Source organism: Piliocolobus tephrosceles, chromosome 20 (assembly GCF_002776525.5).
Source record: "Piliocolobus tephrosceles isolate RC106 chromosome 20, ASM277652v3, whole genome shotgun sequence".
Taxonomy (NCBI): domain Eukaryota; kingdom Metazoa; phylum Chordata; class Mammalia; order Primates; family Cercopithecidae; genus Piliocolobus; species Piliocolobus tephrosceles.
This window is the reverse complement of record NC_045453.1, coordinates 32,336,656-32,353,654: the sequence shown is the minus strand read 5'-3', so window position 1 is coordinate 32,353,654 and position 16,999 is coordinate 32,336,656. Positions and strand designations below refer to the sequence as shown.

Below are 16,999 nucleotides of genomic sequence, written 5' to 3'. Positions count from 1 at the left end.
TGTCAAAATTCGGAAGCAACCAAGATGTCCTTCAGCAGGTGAACAGACAAACTGTGGTAGATCCAGACATTGGAATATTATTCAGTACAAAGAAAATGAGCTATAAAGCCATGAAATGATATGGAGGAAATGTAAATGCACATTCAGAAGCTGATCCGAAAAGGCCACACACTGTATGATTCCCACTCTATGCTATTCTTGAAAAAGGCAAGATTATGGAGACAATAAAAAGATGAGTGGATGCCAGGGGTTGCAGAGAAGGAAGAGAGGAATGAATAGACAGAGCACAGAGGATTTTTAGGGCAGTATCTGTATGATACTATAATGAGGGGTAGGTGTCATTATAAATTTGTCTGAAAATTGAGTGATTTTGTCTTTAAAAAATGAACAAACTGGTCTAAAGAATGAGTGAATGTATATCACCAAGAACACACCCTAATGTAACCATGGACTGCAGGTGATGTTCCTGAGTCCATGTACGTGCATCAGTTCTAACAGATGTACTGCTCTGGTGGGGGATGTTGATAACGTGTGGGGCCATGCATGTGGGCACGGGGGTCTATGGAATATCACTGTACCTTCCTCTCGGCTTTGCTGTGAACCTAACACTGGTCTTAGAAAGAAAGAAGGGTCGTGGTTCAGAAATACTGGTGCAAAGTCTTGAACGGAATAAGGGAATCAGCCCTAGGCACAGGGCTCTCTAAGGAAAGGGCATGCCAGGCATGGGGAACAGAACACACAAAGGCCCTGAGATGGGATCTGCTTGGAAGACATTTGTAGGCTCATATACAGCAACTGCTATGATATACTGTTAAAAGAAATATCAAGGTGTGCAGGAGCATACACAGAATGGGAATGTTGCGTCTGTGTGTGCGTATGTGTATTTCAAAAACTGTGCACAAAAGTTTTGTGTAGACCTTCCAGAAGGATTCAGAGGCAACAATGGTGACTTCTTAGAGTGACGGCACTTCTCTGGGAGCAGCCAGAGAAGACCCAGAGGCCTGGAGAGTTGAGGGGTGAGAGAAGCTGATTTTTGCCATATATCCTACTGTATTCTTTATATTTTTACCATATACATCTATCACTTTATAGAAAAACAACACAAAATGAAGTAACAGAGGCCTTGGCCCTGCTGCAGGGAGCCACATGGTTTCTGCAGTGACACCCTCAGCCCTTTAACATTCACAGTTCTCCCGATGCCATGGGCGAAGGGTCTGGAGAACTTTGCAGAAATGGAGTCACAATGGATCTCATGGTCTCAATGGGCGAGATCAGCCATGAGCTCTCCCCCAACGGCACTGCACTGTGGGAAAAAGAAGGCAGAATCCCCTAAAGAAAGGAATTCGCCCCGGCTCCCGTGATGAGGAGCTGGAGTTGCTGGTGCCCCAATGTGGTCTCTGGTCCACTTTACCCAAAAACGCGTCAGCTGTCTTCCTGAGGCCTCAGCTTCCTCATCTGTACCCTAAAATACCCATCAAGTTCCCTGCATGGTGTCACTTAGGAAGATGTGGAGGCCAAGACCAGAGCTGGTGCAGGGAGATGAGTGAGGAGCCTTGCCTGGGTGGAGACCTGTGAAGTGGATGCTGACGGGAGCCACCAGAAGTGGGGAACTGAAGCACTGGGGCCCTGTGGGAGGGACTGTGATGGCTCAGCCTGGAGGGAGGAGCAGGGGCCTTGGGAGAGGATGAGATGCGTCCATGCGAGGGACAAGAATGGCCAGAGCCCTGTCAAGGGCAGGCTTGGGCTGGTGCAAGTTGTTGGGGAGGCTGCCTCATCCCTGGCACTGCACTATGCGCTAGAATGTTCTACAAGAATGAAGATGCTGTATGTGGCACTGCCCATCATGGAAGCCACGAGTGTTGAGAGTACTTAAAATATGGTGCGTGCTGCAGAGGACCTGAATTTTTAATTTCATTTCATTTTAGTTCATTTAACATTAAAATAAATTTCAACTGGCACATATGGGACATGGGTCCTGCACAGGACAGCACAGCGCTCAGAGTTGACAGTGATTAGGTCATGAGGGCCCCACCCTCATCAATGACGAGTGCCTTATAAAAGAGGGTCCAGGCAGCCCTGTGTACATCTTTCTCTTGTGAGGATGTAGCAGCAAGGAACCATCTCTGAGGAACCAGACAGCACTCACTCACCGGACAGCGAATCTGCCGGCACCTTGATCTTGGACTTCATAGCCTGCAGAACAGTGAGCAATACATTTCTGCTGTTTCCAAATTATCCATCTAAGATATTTTGTTGTTGCAGCCCAAAAAGTCTAAGACAGGAACCAGTAGAGCTCCTGGAGGCCACAGATCCAGGGAGCAAGAGGGCTGGCATGGATCTGTCTCCTCAGGCCTCCTTCTTAACCACCAGGCTCTATCCCCTGTCCCCAGTGAAGGAAAGAATAAACAAACAAACAGGCAAAGTTGAAAGTCTAACACCAAATGCTGGTGAAGAGGTGGTGAAACAGGCACTGCAAATGCAGGTGGGACTGAAACCAGCAATCAGGACGACTGGCTGCATCTGCCCAAATAGAAAATGTCCTATCTCAGCCCATCCAGTTCTTGTCATCTACTCCAGAGAAACCCCAAACACAGGAAGGTATGCATGAGGCCGATCAAGTGGAAACAACCTAATTGTCCCTCACAGCAGAATGGCTGCCCTGTGGCATATCCACACTAGCGAATACCACTCAGCAGCCTCTTTTTACTGCAAAAGATCTTCATAGTCTAACATCATTGGAGCTCTTATTTCCTGGCCTAGTACACGACAGAATAACATAACAATGCCATAATCACTCATGGTGAACCCAATCACACGCATGCACACACGTGCACACATGAGTGCATATACACTCACCAGTACCATATATTTCCCACAGACACATATGACTACGGAAGCACAGGGCAGATATTCTGGGCATCTCTGTCCTCCGTGGTAAAACAGCTGCCTACAGAAGTGGAGAGAAGGGCCTGGACTCCAGGATGGCAACCGTCCGAGCTCCCTGTGCCCCTACTCAAAATGCTTTCATTTTTGCCAGGAGGAAGAGCTCATGAGATACTTATATAATTAGAATGTTAATAATAAATAAAAGAGCAAATCTATAATCCTCTTCTAGAATTAGCATTGTTGTACACACTGTTAGGTGTTTTCTTCTTTAACTTTCAAAGGAAGATCGTTCATGTTTAAATAATGCCCTTTGTCACCCAAACATGTTCTCCTTCTGCCAATTCAATGTGTACATTTCCTATGTTTACTGGATTTATATACTTAAGAGAGTTGTTTCTTTTCCCAGCAGAGTCCATGGAGCTTATGGACTCACCACAGCGCAGATTCACGCCACCAGCACCCCATTGCAGCAACTCTTGATCAAGTACTTTACAGAGTAACAATTCAAAAGCAGCCTCGTAGCCTGAGCTATAAATTACAGAAAATCCATAGCACTAGGCTTATAGGTAGTGCTTTAAATATAGATCATACGTTCTACAGCCGTAGCAATGATGATCCCAAGAATCAGCCTGTACAAACCTATAAATAGTGACGGCTGTCTGTGTTTGCACAGAAGCTGTGATGTCTCTTGGCGCCCACCATTCATTAAAACCGATGTGCACACTGAAGCTGGTGGGTCCATCGGGATTTCGCATTTGGGGAAAGCAATTATGTAGGCAATTAAATTCTGGCGCCCTCACCAGCCTTCGCTCTGAGATATTAATAATAGTGCAAGGGTTTTCCAAAGCCTACGGGGGAATAACATTCACTTCTCTATTTGGCAGAGGGCTCTGCCGTCCCACAGCTTGGGGTGCGACAAAGATTACACGTGGTACTTCAGGCTGCAGTTTGGGGTCACACACCCTGCCAGTTCTTTTCAATTGCTACTTGGGGGGGATCTGTGAGTCTACACACTGCGGCATACAGGGAGCCTCCCTGTTCCTGGGGATGGGCCCCGGAGGGCCATCAGCAGCTGGGAGTGAAGGTGCAGACATTAGAACAAGGTAGGCAGGTTCTGTTCTGGTGGAAACCTGGGACTCACAGCAAAGATGGGAAATGGAGCCTTCATTCGGCAACGGGCCTGAAGACCGCAGACTCGCCAGGCGGGAGGAGTGTCCCTGAGATGCAGGCCCTGCTTTATATTTGATCATTTGAGTCTCTCATTCATTGATTCTTGTGCTCACTCATTCAACCAGTATTCACTGAGCACAGTGCCTGTGCCAGGCATGGGGGCCAGGCCACGGGGGTGGGGGGTGGTAGGGGCAAGACTAGCAAGCACAGGGCAGTTGGAGGGGCTGAGAAGCAGCCAGGGGTGTGGGGTGGGGCAGTACTGGGAGACGGTGGGAGGCTGAGGATGGGGACAGGCCTCAGGACTCAAAGGACTTGACCTTTGGGCTTGACCTTTGGACCTTTGACCTCAGGACTTGACCCAGCATGAGTGGAAGTATGGATTTTATCCTGGGAGAAACAGGAACCCTGGGAGGGTCTCCAGCCAGGAAGAGCTGAGAGCAGATTGACATCTCCTGGAAGGGCACTGGGGCCACCAGATAGAGGATAAAGTGGGCAACAGCAGAGATGGCCCCGGGGACCAGGGGTGCGGGGCTGCTGCATCGGACAGGGAGAGATGGGGCAGCGGGGACTGGGTCAGGGCTGACAGAAATGCTGAGCAAGGGGGCGGATCCCAGATCTGTTTTAACTATATTCACTTTAACAATATTCAACCAAGTCTTTTTATCAAAAGCCCCCTGCAGCTAAATCTGTAATGAATGAAAAAACTTCCAGTGCACTATTAGTGCTACAAATCAGACTCTCACATAGGAGTTTATGTGCTGTGTAAGTGAGAGGTTGTTTGTTTCACTGTAAGGTTCCCCCAAGCAGCCCTCAGCCACTGTGAGGTTCCTTCAAGCAGCCCTCAGCCACATATCCACAGTACGGAGAGCAGAATTGGAGAGCCTTTCATTCCCTCAGGACTCCCGACCCCCAGTGACCCGACCAAACACCAATGTAGGCACCAATGTGAAGGCCTTTGCAGCTTGTATCAGGGTTATAACCAGGAGACCTGATGATATGGAGATGAACCTGGAAGACCCGATGGGCCTCATGGAATCACTTAGGAAGCAGAGGGGAAGGCAGGAGTGGACAGGGTGGAAGGGAGGGAGGAGAGATTTGAAGGCTGAGAGGATTCAGCCACCCTTCCTGGCCTTGAAGGTGGACATGAGCCAGGTAAGGCAGCAGCCTCTGGAGCTGAGAACCAAATTGACCCGGGCCCCAGCCCCAGCCCCGGCTCCAGCAGACAACCAGGAAGAAAACAGGCACCTCAGTCCTACAGCCTCAAGGAACTGAATTCTGACAACCACCAGAACGAGCAGGAAGTGGATTATCTCCCAGAGCATCTGGCAAAGAGCACAGCACTGCGGAGACCCAGAGAGGGAAGCAGGCAAGCCCACCTGCACCCCTGACCCACAGGCTGTGTGTAGCAATAAATCAGTGTTGCTTCAGCTGCTGAGTTGGTGGTAAATTGTTCTGGCAGCGATAGACATCACTCCTGTGATCCTCCTGACCAGTTGTGAACACTGGTTTGGGAATCACATTCCATCCACGAGGAAAGTCAGGCTCAGGGAAGGGTGAACATGTACAAGGTCACAGTGGGACCCGGGGCAGAGTTGGGGACACCCCACACCTGCCTCCTGGCCCCAAGGGTCCTTCTTCCACCTCTGTGCTACCTACATCTCCTCCACCCTGCTTAGACGATCCTCAGAAGAAAGGTGTGCTCATATCCAACATCAACTAAAGACTCCAACGAAGGGAACAAGCCACAGATGAGGACAGGTGGAGAGAACCACCCCAGTGTCCACCTGTAGGGCACACGGGGTCCCACCTGTGGGGCACCACATCCCATCTGCAGAGAAAGGCTCTTTTCAGTCAGCAGCCTGCTCATTTCCAAGACAGGCATCGCACAGGGACAGCCAGAGTTGGGGCATCTTTTAAGGGCTTCCAAAGCAGGCAGTAACAACAAGCACTGACCTGCTGTCAGACGCTTTCCAGAACCAAAGGGATACAATATAAATCCAGGTTCATGAGAGACATGATCACAGAACGACCAAGAATCCAGCAGACTGTCCAGGCTATTCAGCTCACCAGCTGTAACCTGGGGCACGTTACTCCATCCCTTTCAGCCTTGGTTTTCCTCACCTGTCAAATGGGGTCACACCAGGTACAGCCCACCTCCCACAAAGATGTGTAGGTGAGTGAGCAGGACTGAGGACAGGTCCTGGCTGGTGTGGCTATCACTGTCCCTGCACAGTGACTGCAGGGTGGCTGCTTTCCAATCGCCCACTGCAGGGACTCCCAAGCAAACAACGCAAATGATCAGTGTACAACATTCTGCACTGTCACCCGTGACCACAATACTCTAGGTCGGAAATCACATTAATCTACAAATAAGAGTAATATTTCCTTATTTTTTGTTATTGCAATGTTTAACCAAACCATAAAAAAATAATGGAGTTAATTTATCATGATTTCTCATGGATTATAGGAAAAGGCACAGATAGCAAAGCCATTAAAATAAAAATCGAAACATGCACCAAGCCTCGAGTGCAGGAGCGTCTTGGTTACCGGAATTAGAGTGAATTAGGGTTGTTAAGAGGATTTAGTCACGGAAGATGGATAACGTGCAGTTCATACAGCTGTTTCGGACACTCGTAAGTGGAGAGACACAGTCCTTAGCTTGTATTAGAAACCTCATGCAGTGAAGAGAGTCTATTTTTAGTGTTTGCCCTCCGGGTGAGTGGCAATGAACTTAGGTCCAAATGTGCAATGTGCGGGAGGCAGGGAGTCTGTGCCGGCCTCCAGGAGGCAGACTGACCACAGAGCAGGCCAGGGCAGGCCACCTGGATGGAGGCTCGGATGAAGAAGGGCTACCAAGGGCACCTGTCAGGCGACAGCATGAACACACAGGGTGGGTATTGGAGAAGACGTCCAGGCAGGCCTGCACATTCCCATCTCCAGGTCTGCTTGTAGAAAAGGTGTGCAAATCATTCAAGACGGTCTAAAAATATGACATGTTTTCAGGAGGAAGAGCCAGCTTCCACCGCTGAGAGACTCACGCAAAGAGGCCACATGCCCACTTCCTGTAACTTGAGAGAGATAATGTTGCTAAATTAGGAGATTCTTTTTGCTAAATGGCTCTCCTTTAGGGAGAAGTGAAAAGCTCAATGTCAGAGCGACACTACTTGAAGAAACTACCATGAGCCTCAAGAAGGGCCTCTGCACGGGGATGAGGAGAGGAGGCCTCCCTGCCACCAACCCCACCTCCCCACCATCACCTCCCCATCATGCTCTCCATTGGACACAGAGCTTACAGCACACCTGCTAGGTGCCAGGCACGGGGTGCATGCCCTGCACACAAAAATGAGCCAGTCACTGCTGCCCTGGGTTTACCTTTGGTGGAGAAGATGGATCATTAACGAGAGAGTGAACAGGATGATTATTGTGCTGGGGGCCCTCATGACCACCCCAGGTTGAGTGAGTCACTAGAGGACTCACAGGACTCGGCTGCAGCTGTACTCACAACTGTGATTTATAGCAACCGCAGGCAAAGCACACCCAGCAAAGAAAAACGTGCCTGGGGCGAAATCTGCCAGAAACCAGGCACAAGCATCTGAGGGTCCCTCCCAATGCAGTCACATTTTGGGGGATTTTCCCCAAAAATGGCCACAACATCACCTCCAACCTCATACGTTCTTCTCGCAGCATGGCTTTGCAGCCTCTCGCTGACAGGTGGGTTCATGTCAACCTCACCCTGAGTCAGGGAAGGCCGACTCTAAGGCAGGAGTGAGACTGTGATCCAAAGCCAGATCACAAGCAGTGACAGAACTTGAGTCTGTTTCTCTCGGGTTGCTCACTTCTGCACCTCAAGCTGCCTATGCAAAAGCTAGAGTGGAAAGGACCCAAGGCCCAGCTCATGGCCCTAGCCGAGCTCCCAGCTGTCAGGGGCTGAACTGTATTCCCCCTAATATGTATATGTTGACGTTTTGATCCCCAGTGACACAGAATGCAATATTTGGAGAAGGCGTTTTTTAAAGGGGTGATTACATTAAAATGAGGCTGCTGAGGGGGTGGGAGTGCCAATCCAATCTGACTGGTATCCCTGTATGAAGAAGAGATTTGGACAGTAAGAGTTTACAGGGGGAAAAGATCACCCCAGAATGAGGGGTGAGAGGCTTCACAGACGAGGTCTCACTGCTGGGCCTTGACAGATGGGTACACTCCACAGGAGGCCAGGAGCCTTCCGGCAGGAGGAGCAGCACGGGTGAAGGCCAGGGAGTGAAGGTGGAGGACTGGCTTAGATGGAGGGTTAAGGGCTGGGGGCTAGAGGACCTCCTAAGCCTCTGGTCAGAGCAGGGCTGTGCTGAGGCTGGCACACCAGGTTGAGAGAGCGAGCATCCATATATGCATGCACACATGCACTCATGCACGCACACACGCATGCACACATACACTCATGAACGCACACATGCATGCACACACTTGCTCAAGCACACGCTTGTGCATGTAATACTCATGCACACCTTCACACACACTCCTGCACAGCTTCAACCCTCACACACATGCATACACACACACAGGCATGCACACTCCTGCACAGCTTCAACCCTCACACACACAAACATACACAGGCACGTGAACACATCACAGCTTCACAGCCTCACACACAGGCACATACACACTCTTGCACAGCCTCGCACACACAGCATCCACACACAGTCAGTCACACACAGGCATGCGCACTCATGTACAGCCTCACACTCTCATGCACGTTCACACACATTTGTCCTTAAGAGCACCACCCAAGGCACTGAGGCACTGAGTCAGGGCTGCCCTGTTGCACACACGGGCACCAGCACGACACCTTCTTGCCCACTCGCTCACTTGTGTTTCCTTTGGCCCACACAGTTTGTGACTAAAATGCCTGGCCCAGGAACCTTCCACAGAGAGCCCCCCAGTCTGGCCCACTTCGCAGTGTGAGGCCCAAGAGCTGCTGAATTCCCTCCAGGAAAGGCCTTCCACAGGTCCACGCGTGAACCCTCCCTGGTGACTGGTGCACCTAAGTAGCTTTCCTGAAAATACCATAATACACAAAATCGACATTGCTCCAGGTAATCTAGGCCACAAGGTCACCAGCGTCCAAAGGGCAACTCCCCCTGCCCAACACAAAGCCCACAACGCAGACCCGGGCCAGCCTAGAGAAGGCCAGACCCCCAGTCTTCTCATCCCCACATCCCAGCCAGCCCCGGCCCAGGCTAGGAGTCCTATGCAAGGGATGTGTATTGTTGTTTTTCCTTAAAATAAACCGCTACCGAAGTTTGGTAGAAATTCCGAATCAGAGGAGGGTTCTGGGAAAGCCAGCGCCCTAGGCTTGTTGAGAGTCAGTCCGAGGCTGCTCGTGTAGGCAGGCACGCAGGGAGCCTTCCTCCTGGGGCCGGCCCTGGGAAAGCAGCCAGGTTGCGAGAAGGAGCATCCAAATTGCTCCACACAGCTGATCCTTGCTTGGAAAATTGTCAACCTGGGACTCATAGCAACGATGGGAAAAGCCCATTGTCAATCATATCAATAAAACCATGTAGGCTACCAGATCAGACCAACTCTTGCCTAAAACCTGCTCTGAGTTTTGGTTTGGAAGCCATGGTCCACTTCACAGTCAGGGGTAAAGTAAGTTGACTGCACCTGCCCCCAACCCCGGACCACCTTTCCTCCCTCTACTCAACTCACTCAGGGCTAGGAATCCCCACCAGAATCAATAGATCCCTGGGCTAAACCCAGTGACTCCTGTAATCCTTATTAAAACCCTGTATTCAACCTCATACTACTCATTCACACACATTATAGTAGATAAGAAAAATAAATGCAAAGAAAACGCTATACAAGACTCAAAAGGAAACGTGGAGAGATGTGTTTTTGAGTAGCCATCCTGGTAAGCCCCGGGCTGAGGACTTCTCGGGGTGCGGGACTTTCAGAGCTAAAACCAGGACCCTCTCTGCTACACTGAGAAAAGATGTTCACTCTAAACTTGAGGCAGAAAAAGGTTACTTAAGACACAAAAAGCCAAAACAAAGAAAAAACTGGATACATTTTACCACATCAGAACTAAAAGCTTCTGTTCAACTAAGAACACCATAAACAAAGTGAAAAGACACATAACAGACAGGACATGAATATTTGCATCCGGCAGAGGATCGGGTTCCAGACCAGATCAACAGCACTCACAAACCACTCGGAAAAACACGAACGACCCCTGAAAAAAGAGGGCAAAGTAAATGAAGAGGCAACGCTCAGAAAGTGAAATCCAAATGGCCAAGTCACATAAGAAAAACTCTCAAGCAATCAAGGCAATGCAAATTAAACAATGTAATTTTCACTTCTCTGGAGGATTGGCAAAATTTCAGCATGTGAATGTATCAAGTGCTGGTGAGAGAAACGGGTACCTCCGACACTGCTGTTGGGAGTGACACAGCCACTATGGGAAACAGTCTAGCAATAGCAGGCTAAATTTAAAATGCATTCATCCTAAGCCCCAGGAGTTCCATTCTTAGGATGTGCCTTACCGAGAAATGCTTGTACAGGTGCGTCCAGCGCCTCATGCAGGTTGGCCCCTGCAGCACAGCCTGTGACAGGATCTGAGAAGGTCCTCCATGGCCATCGATAGCAGAAAGGCGAAAACAGCCATGGAATATTCTAAAGCAATTAGACAGAACCTATGAAGCCAGATAAATCTCCAAGACATACTGCAGAATGGAAACAGCTTCACAACGAGAAGTGCTGTGTGATGCCATTTCTTTAAAAAGCACACGCTTATGTCAAGAAAGTGTGGTGGGAAACGCCATGAATGGTAACAGTGGCTTCCCTGGGGAAGGGCGAAGGGTGGGGGGGATTCATGTTCCAGAGGGATTTGAGCCTTATTTGCAATGTTTTCAATTTCTCACTTGGAGGATGTATTCATGATGTACTAGTGTAATTAAATATATACGTGTATGTGTTTGAGTAATTTTTTTTCCAGAAAAGCTTATCCCCTGAGTTGGAGACCATATTATTCATTCATCCAATAAAATATTTATGGAGTCCCAAGTACAGGGTAGGCCTTTTTTTTTTTTTTTTTTTCAGACGGAGTCTCGCTCTGTCACCCAGCCTGGAGTGCAGTGGTGCGATCTCAGCTCACTGCAAATTCCGCCTCCTGGGTTCATGCCATTCTCCTGCCTCAGCCTCCCGAGTAGCTGGGACTACAGGCGCCCGCCACCACACCCAACTAATTTTTTTTGCATCTTTAGTAGAGACGAGGTTTCACCATGTTAGCCAGGATGGTCTCGATCTCCTGACCTCGTGATCTGCCCGCCTCAGCCTCCCAAAGTGCTGGGATTACAGGTGTGAGACACTGCGCCCGGTCCTAGGCCATTTCGAAAGATTGCGGATCACTCCTTTCCCTTCAAACAAAAACAGAGCAATCAGCTTGGTCATCAGCAAAGTTCCCCAGCAGACAGCAGTCTGGTAATGGGGTGACAGCTGCGTGGGGATTTGGGATAAGTGGTGAGAAAATGTGAGATTCGGAGCAGGTGAAGGAGAAGCAGACCTGAGGGGCCACTGGCTGTGGGGAGGTTCTTGGCTCTCACAGGTGTGCCCTGAGCACCCTACGGGGAAAGGAGAGAAAGGAAGATGTGTAGCTGGGTCACACCTCTCCCAGGGCCTTCTCCAGCTGCCAGGACATCATGACTGCCTTTTGCCTCCAAGCACCCATTGGTCACAGGAAAGAAAACTGAAGGCTGCAGGGTGATTTGCAATGCACGGCGGGGTTTGCAGGTCAGGTGAGCCTTGCACTGCCATGCTGGAGTTTGTGATCCCAGCACCCATCTCCTTCTGTGATCCTGCTGGAAATCTCAAGCTGGTTATGGCAGGGATGCCAGCTCCATTTCTGGACTGGAGGAGACAGTGAGCTAGGTCTCAGCTGTCCAGTCCTCCCCACTCCCCCACTCCAGTAACTGGTTCAAGGGCCAGTGACATGACCAAGCCTGAGTCTGGGACAGACAAGGAGAGGCTAGCTGGAGCTACAGACACCCAGTTTCCTGAATTAACAGATGGCCCTTTGCTTCTGTGTGTCTAGTCCATTTCAGTCACTTGCTACCAGAAAAGCCTGCTAAGTCCAGCTGGTTGTCATTAAGATTTCAAAAGAATTGGGCAACTCCAGACCCAATCCGGGTCTTCAGAGTTATTGCCTTCAGGGAGCCTTGCCCAGCCCCAACTCTGAGCTGAGCCAGGGAAACAAGGCATTAAATTTCAGACTGTCTTTTGCAGCCCCTAAAGCCACAACTTTTAATGAGCATCAGCTGGGACATGTCATGATATCATCGATCACGCCTTTCCCTTCAAAAAAAAAATGTTTAATAGGAAAAAAAAATCTCATTTAGTGCAGAAATAACCCACTACGAGTCAGCGCTTCGAAATCAGACTTCGAAGTCTGGAAGAATGAGTGGTTAATTTGTTCCTAAAGTAATGCAGCCCTGGCCCCAGAAATAGCACTTTACCCCTTTAAGGGTGAGAGTTAAGGTTCCCAAGCAAGCTCCAGGAAGTAGCCACACAAATCAGGGAAGCCGAGCTTCAGGTGGCAGCTGGGCAGATCCTCCTGGTTCCAAAAGGAACGAAGGCAAAGGGACCTTCTCGAGGTCTGGCATCAGAGCGCCCAAAGAGTTGTGGGCACACAGCCTGGTTCTTCCCTGGGTGCCGGGACCCTTGCTCCAAACCAAAATGTGGCGTTTGGACTGGGTCCTATCTGACTCAACGTTGACATGCACTGTTGAAACCAAGAAACCCAGCCACACCCTCTGCCTCAGCCCCTCCCAAGTGACCTCCTTTAAGTGCCAGCCTCATTCTGATGAATCTCAGATTGGAGCCTCCAGACCAACCACCAACCCAAGCTCCAGACTCAGACGTGCAATGGCCCAGGGTACACGGCCCCTCCAAATTAACATGGTTGGTACAGAATGCGTGCTTCCTCTCCCAGACCTCCCCTCTCCACAGAAAGTGAAGGTATGCACTGCAGGAGCCCCCCACCAGTCTCCCTCCTCCCCCACCAAGCCTTCCACACCTCCATAAACAGCACCACCATCCACCTGGTGCTCAGACCCCAGACCTGCATGGCATCCTGGATTTAGGGTACCCAAGTCATGAGTGGGTCCTATCAGCCCTGCCACTGAAATGCCCCAGTGCTTCCCACTTTCTCCATCTCTGAGGTACCCTCCTGTCCTCCAAGCAGCTGGCAACTCCCCTGCTGCCACAACCTCCAAATAAACCTGCAGCCACACAGCAGCCGCGAGGAGCTTTGTCTCAGACACTGAGGGACATGCAATTCCTCAGCCTAGAACCTGCCAGTGGCCTCAGGTTGCACATGTAAAACCCCTAGGGGCTTATGATGGAGGCCAAGGCCCATGGGCCACCTCCCCAAACTCAGGTCCTTCCAGTCCCCTAGCTCATGGGCTTCCAGCCTCAACCACCCTCCTGCTCCCCAGTGCCACCAAGCGAATTCTCACCTCGAGGCCTCCCTGCTCCCCGCAGCATCTCAGCATCTAGATCAGCGTCTGAAGCATTTTCAATGATGAATAATCATTTGCTGACCCACTGACAAAATATTCCGTTTTCTCCTTGGGGAAAGTGGGTCAGCAGTGGCTGAGCCCTGCCATCCATCCATCAAGGCCTAGACAGAGGCCGCAGAACTATTTTAAAAATGCCCAACGACTGAAGAGCACAAGGAACAGGTGAGGAGTTGCATAATTACTGCAGGCAGAACATGGGCTCCTGGTGGCCCTGAACACACTGCCAAGCTGCTGAAGGTTAGGACTGGCAACGCCCTTTCCCAAAATCCAACCCCGAATACGCCTCACTGTGCTTAGTACTCGCGCATTGCCAAAAACAGGGATGCCTTAGGGGAGGACACTGACACTCGTGGGCACCTACTCTGTGCAGGCACTGGGGGAGGAATTTCTGTCCCATTAGAGGGGGACAGCCTAGAGGGGCCTCATCTCCTTCTCTTTCCCGACTCCACCCTGGGAACTCAGCACAGGGACTGGCACTCAGTAGGTGCTCAATATTCCTGATGAGTGGATTCAGCTGCCCATCCTCTGTGCCTGGGCTAAGCTTCTGCCACGAGCTTCTCCTCCAAGGACACCACAGAAGGCCTGGCAGATAGTGCGCTCTCAAGTGTCCCCCAAATCCCCGTGTCCCCCCTTCTTGACTTTGTGACTCCACATTTCCCTGTATCTCAGGGTTTAACAACCCCAGCACTAGTCTGTGGACTACACTATTATCGCCTTGAGGGGAAGGAGGGCTCCTGGCAGTGTAGGATGCTTAGCAGTGTCCCTGGCTTCTGCCCACTGGGTGCCAGTGGCGTTCCCCCAGGTGTGACAACCAGAAATGTCTTCAAGGGAAAGCAGCATCAACCCGTTTCAAGGCACTGAAAAGAACCACTGATGGATCTAAACCAGAGTTTCCCGAATGGCCTGATCCCAGAGTTTCCTGGTGCTTTGGTTAAAAACACAGATTCTCCCAGGAGATTGTAAGGGGCAGGTCTGGGTGGGGCCCCTGGAACAATCTGTAATAAGTGCCCCGGTATCCTCACCAAGGGCGGAAACACTGACCTAGCTTCCTCCACCCCACTCAGGGTTCTGCCTGCTGGACACCTGGTACTCATGCACCCAGGGTCACTGAGCACAGTCAACACTCTAGCCTTGTCGCAGGAGGCCTGAGGCCCCTCCCCATCCTCAACTCCTCTTTCCTGGCCCAGCTGGGGCCCTGGCCATTTTCTGGATTCCTCAGGTCCCTCTTCCTAGATCCCATCCATGGAACTGCAGCTGTACCCTCTCCGGGGCCTGATGTCTGCCCAGCAGGGGGCCAGGGGCCAACCCACATGGGTGGAGGCCCACGGCCCTCCCTGGGGAAGAAGAGCGAACAAGCACAGAGCCCTCCCTTGAGTGACCAGCGCTGTCCATATGATCCCAACTGCTGCCCCCAAGACGCAGGTATTGGATCACCCCCATTTTACAGATGCAGAAACTGAGGCGCATTAAGGTCAAATGCCATGCGCACAGGCTACTGCAACTGGTAGAGGGGAATTCCAAACCCCAGACTGCCTAACCCAACGCCAGCACTTCTGAGCCTGCGGGCGCTGCCCTTGTTTAGGCAGAGACTCTGGCGACTTTGCTGCGGCGGGGAAGCCCTAGACCCGAGGCGCCCACCTCTGTGGCTGGGGGCGCAGCGGGCACCCTGGCCACCCGCAAAGGCCAAGGGCAAGGGATCCAGGCGGGGTCGTCCCCCAGCGCCTCGTGCCCGGCCGGGACCCCAGTCCCCGCGTCCCGCGTCCCCTCCCCGCAGCGAGCGCTTACCTTGCGCAGGGCCTCGGGCGGTGGAGACGGCGTCCCGGGCCCCGAAGGCGCTCAGCAGCGAGCGCAGGGGCGCAGGACAGCGGACGCGCCCCCCGCCACGGCCGCGCATCCCGCCGGAGGGCCGCGGAGCCGAGCGGGGGCCGCGGGAAGGCGCCGGAGGGCGGGACCGGGACCAGGGCCGGGGGCGGCGCCGCCACTCGAGGCCGGCCCCTCCGCCGGGCGGGGGCTCCGAGGGGCGCCGCTGTGACCTTGACCCGCCCGGAGCCCCAGCCTGGCCCGGGCGAGCTGGAGCGGGAGTGGAGACCTCAGCGCCGTGCCCGGGGCCTTCCAGGGACACCCTAGAAACGTTAAAGGGACAGCCGGGCGGGAGGTGTAGCCGCCGGTTCCCCGCGCTGTAAACAGGCAGCAGCGCTGGAGCCGCTGTGGGGCGGCGGGCGAGTCGCTTGGCCTCTCTGAGCCTCAGTGGTCTGGTGTGTAAAATGGGCTGGGGCTGAAGTGGGATGGGCCGAGACTGAGCGGGGCCTGGCGCTCCCTAAATTGGAGACTCCTTGGCTGCCTTTAATGTAAGGGCGGTGGGAGGCAGGAACCACTGCTGCCTTTCGAATAAACCCCATATATTTACCTTTTTTGCTATGAAACAAAACATTCGTTTTTAGCTTAATGAGTGCTGCTTGGGGGACACCTTTGTAACCACCAACCAGTTCCAGAACTAGAACTGTGCCGGCCCTGTCCCCTGACCCTCCCAGCGCTCTCTCACAAAACGCCCTGTGCACCCACCAGCACCTGGGCATGAAGGGGTGGGGGTGACTCTCCGGAGGCCTCAGCAGCCTCTACTGACTTTGGGGTTTTTGCAGCCACAGCCCTGCCCTTGAGGCAGGATCCTGGTCTGAGATGGACTCAGGGTCCCCATCAGCACCCACACAGTCAGGTCCCATCAGCACCCACACAGTCAGGTCCCCCCAGCAGAGCTCCCGGTAAACCTCCTCCTGACACTCAGGTCCTCAGAGCCCCAAAGGAACGCCACTCCCCTCCTCCACTACTGAAGGCTTTCAAAGTGCACTCTGCTAAGGGACTAGGAACCCCGTTCCATCCCCCAGCGGCTCCCCCAGCAGGTGCAGTCAGTGGGCCACACAGCTGCCAGTGCAGTGCTGGGACTGGGATGTAGCCAGGCCTCCCAGCCACCTGCCTCCTCCCTGGCAGCCTGCCTGCTTCCCGCATCTCCCGCCCAGACTTCTCAGCCTCATCTTCAGAACTGCTTCACGGTAGTAACAGTCAGCAGCCAGCACCCGGTGGCACTGCGCTAAGCATACATTCCCTGAACCTTGAGAAAACTCACTGAGGAGGGCGCTGTTACTGTGCCCACTTAACAGATGAGAAAAGGCAAGCTCCGTGTCCCCCTCCTACTTCACCCTGTTTGCTCCTCCATCAGCTCCTGGAGAGAGGCACTATCACCAGACCCTCCTTTCTGGAGGAGGAAACTGAGGCTCAGAGAAGTGAAGTTACTGCCTAGAAAGTGAGAAAGGTGCAGCGTCCAGATTCAACGCTGGCCAGTGTTGCAGTGCTTTTGCTCTGTGCCCAGCTCATTGGTT

At 52.2% G+C, this 16,999-nt stretch overlaps 1 protein-coding gene across 1 annotated transcript in view; it reads right to left on the bottom strand.

Annotated features, from left to right (window-relative positions):
• Positions 1 to 15,519, bottom strand: part of PHACTR3 (phosphatase and actin regulator 3) — a 275,267-nt gene extending 259,748 nt beyond the window's left edge. The window contains exon 1 of the mRNA XM_023231975.2: positions 15,411 to 15,519. Coding sequence (XP_023087743.2) covers positions 15,411 to 15,519 — 109 coding nt within the window. The remainder of the gene's footprint in view (positions 1 to 15,410) is intronic.
• Between the last annotated feature and the right edge of the window lie 1,480 nt (positions 15,520 to 16,999).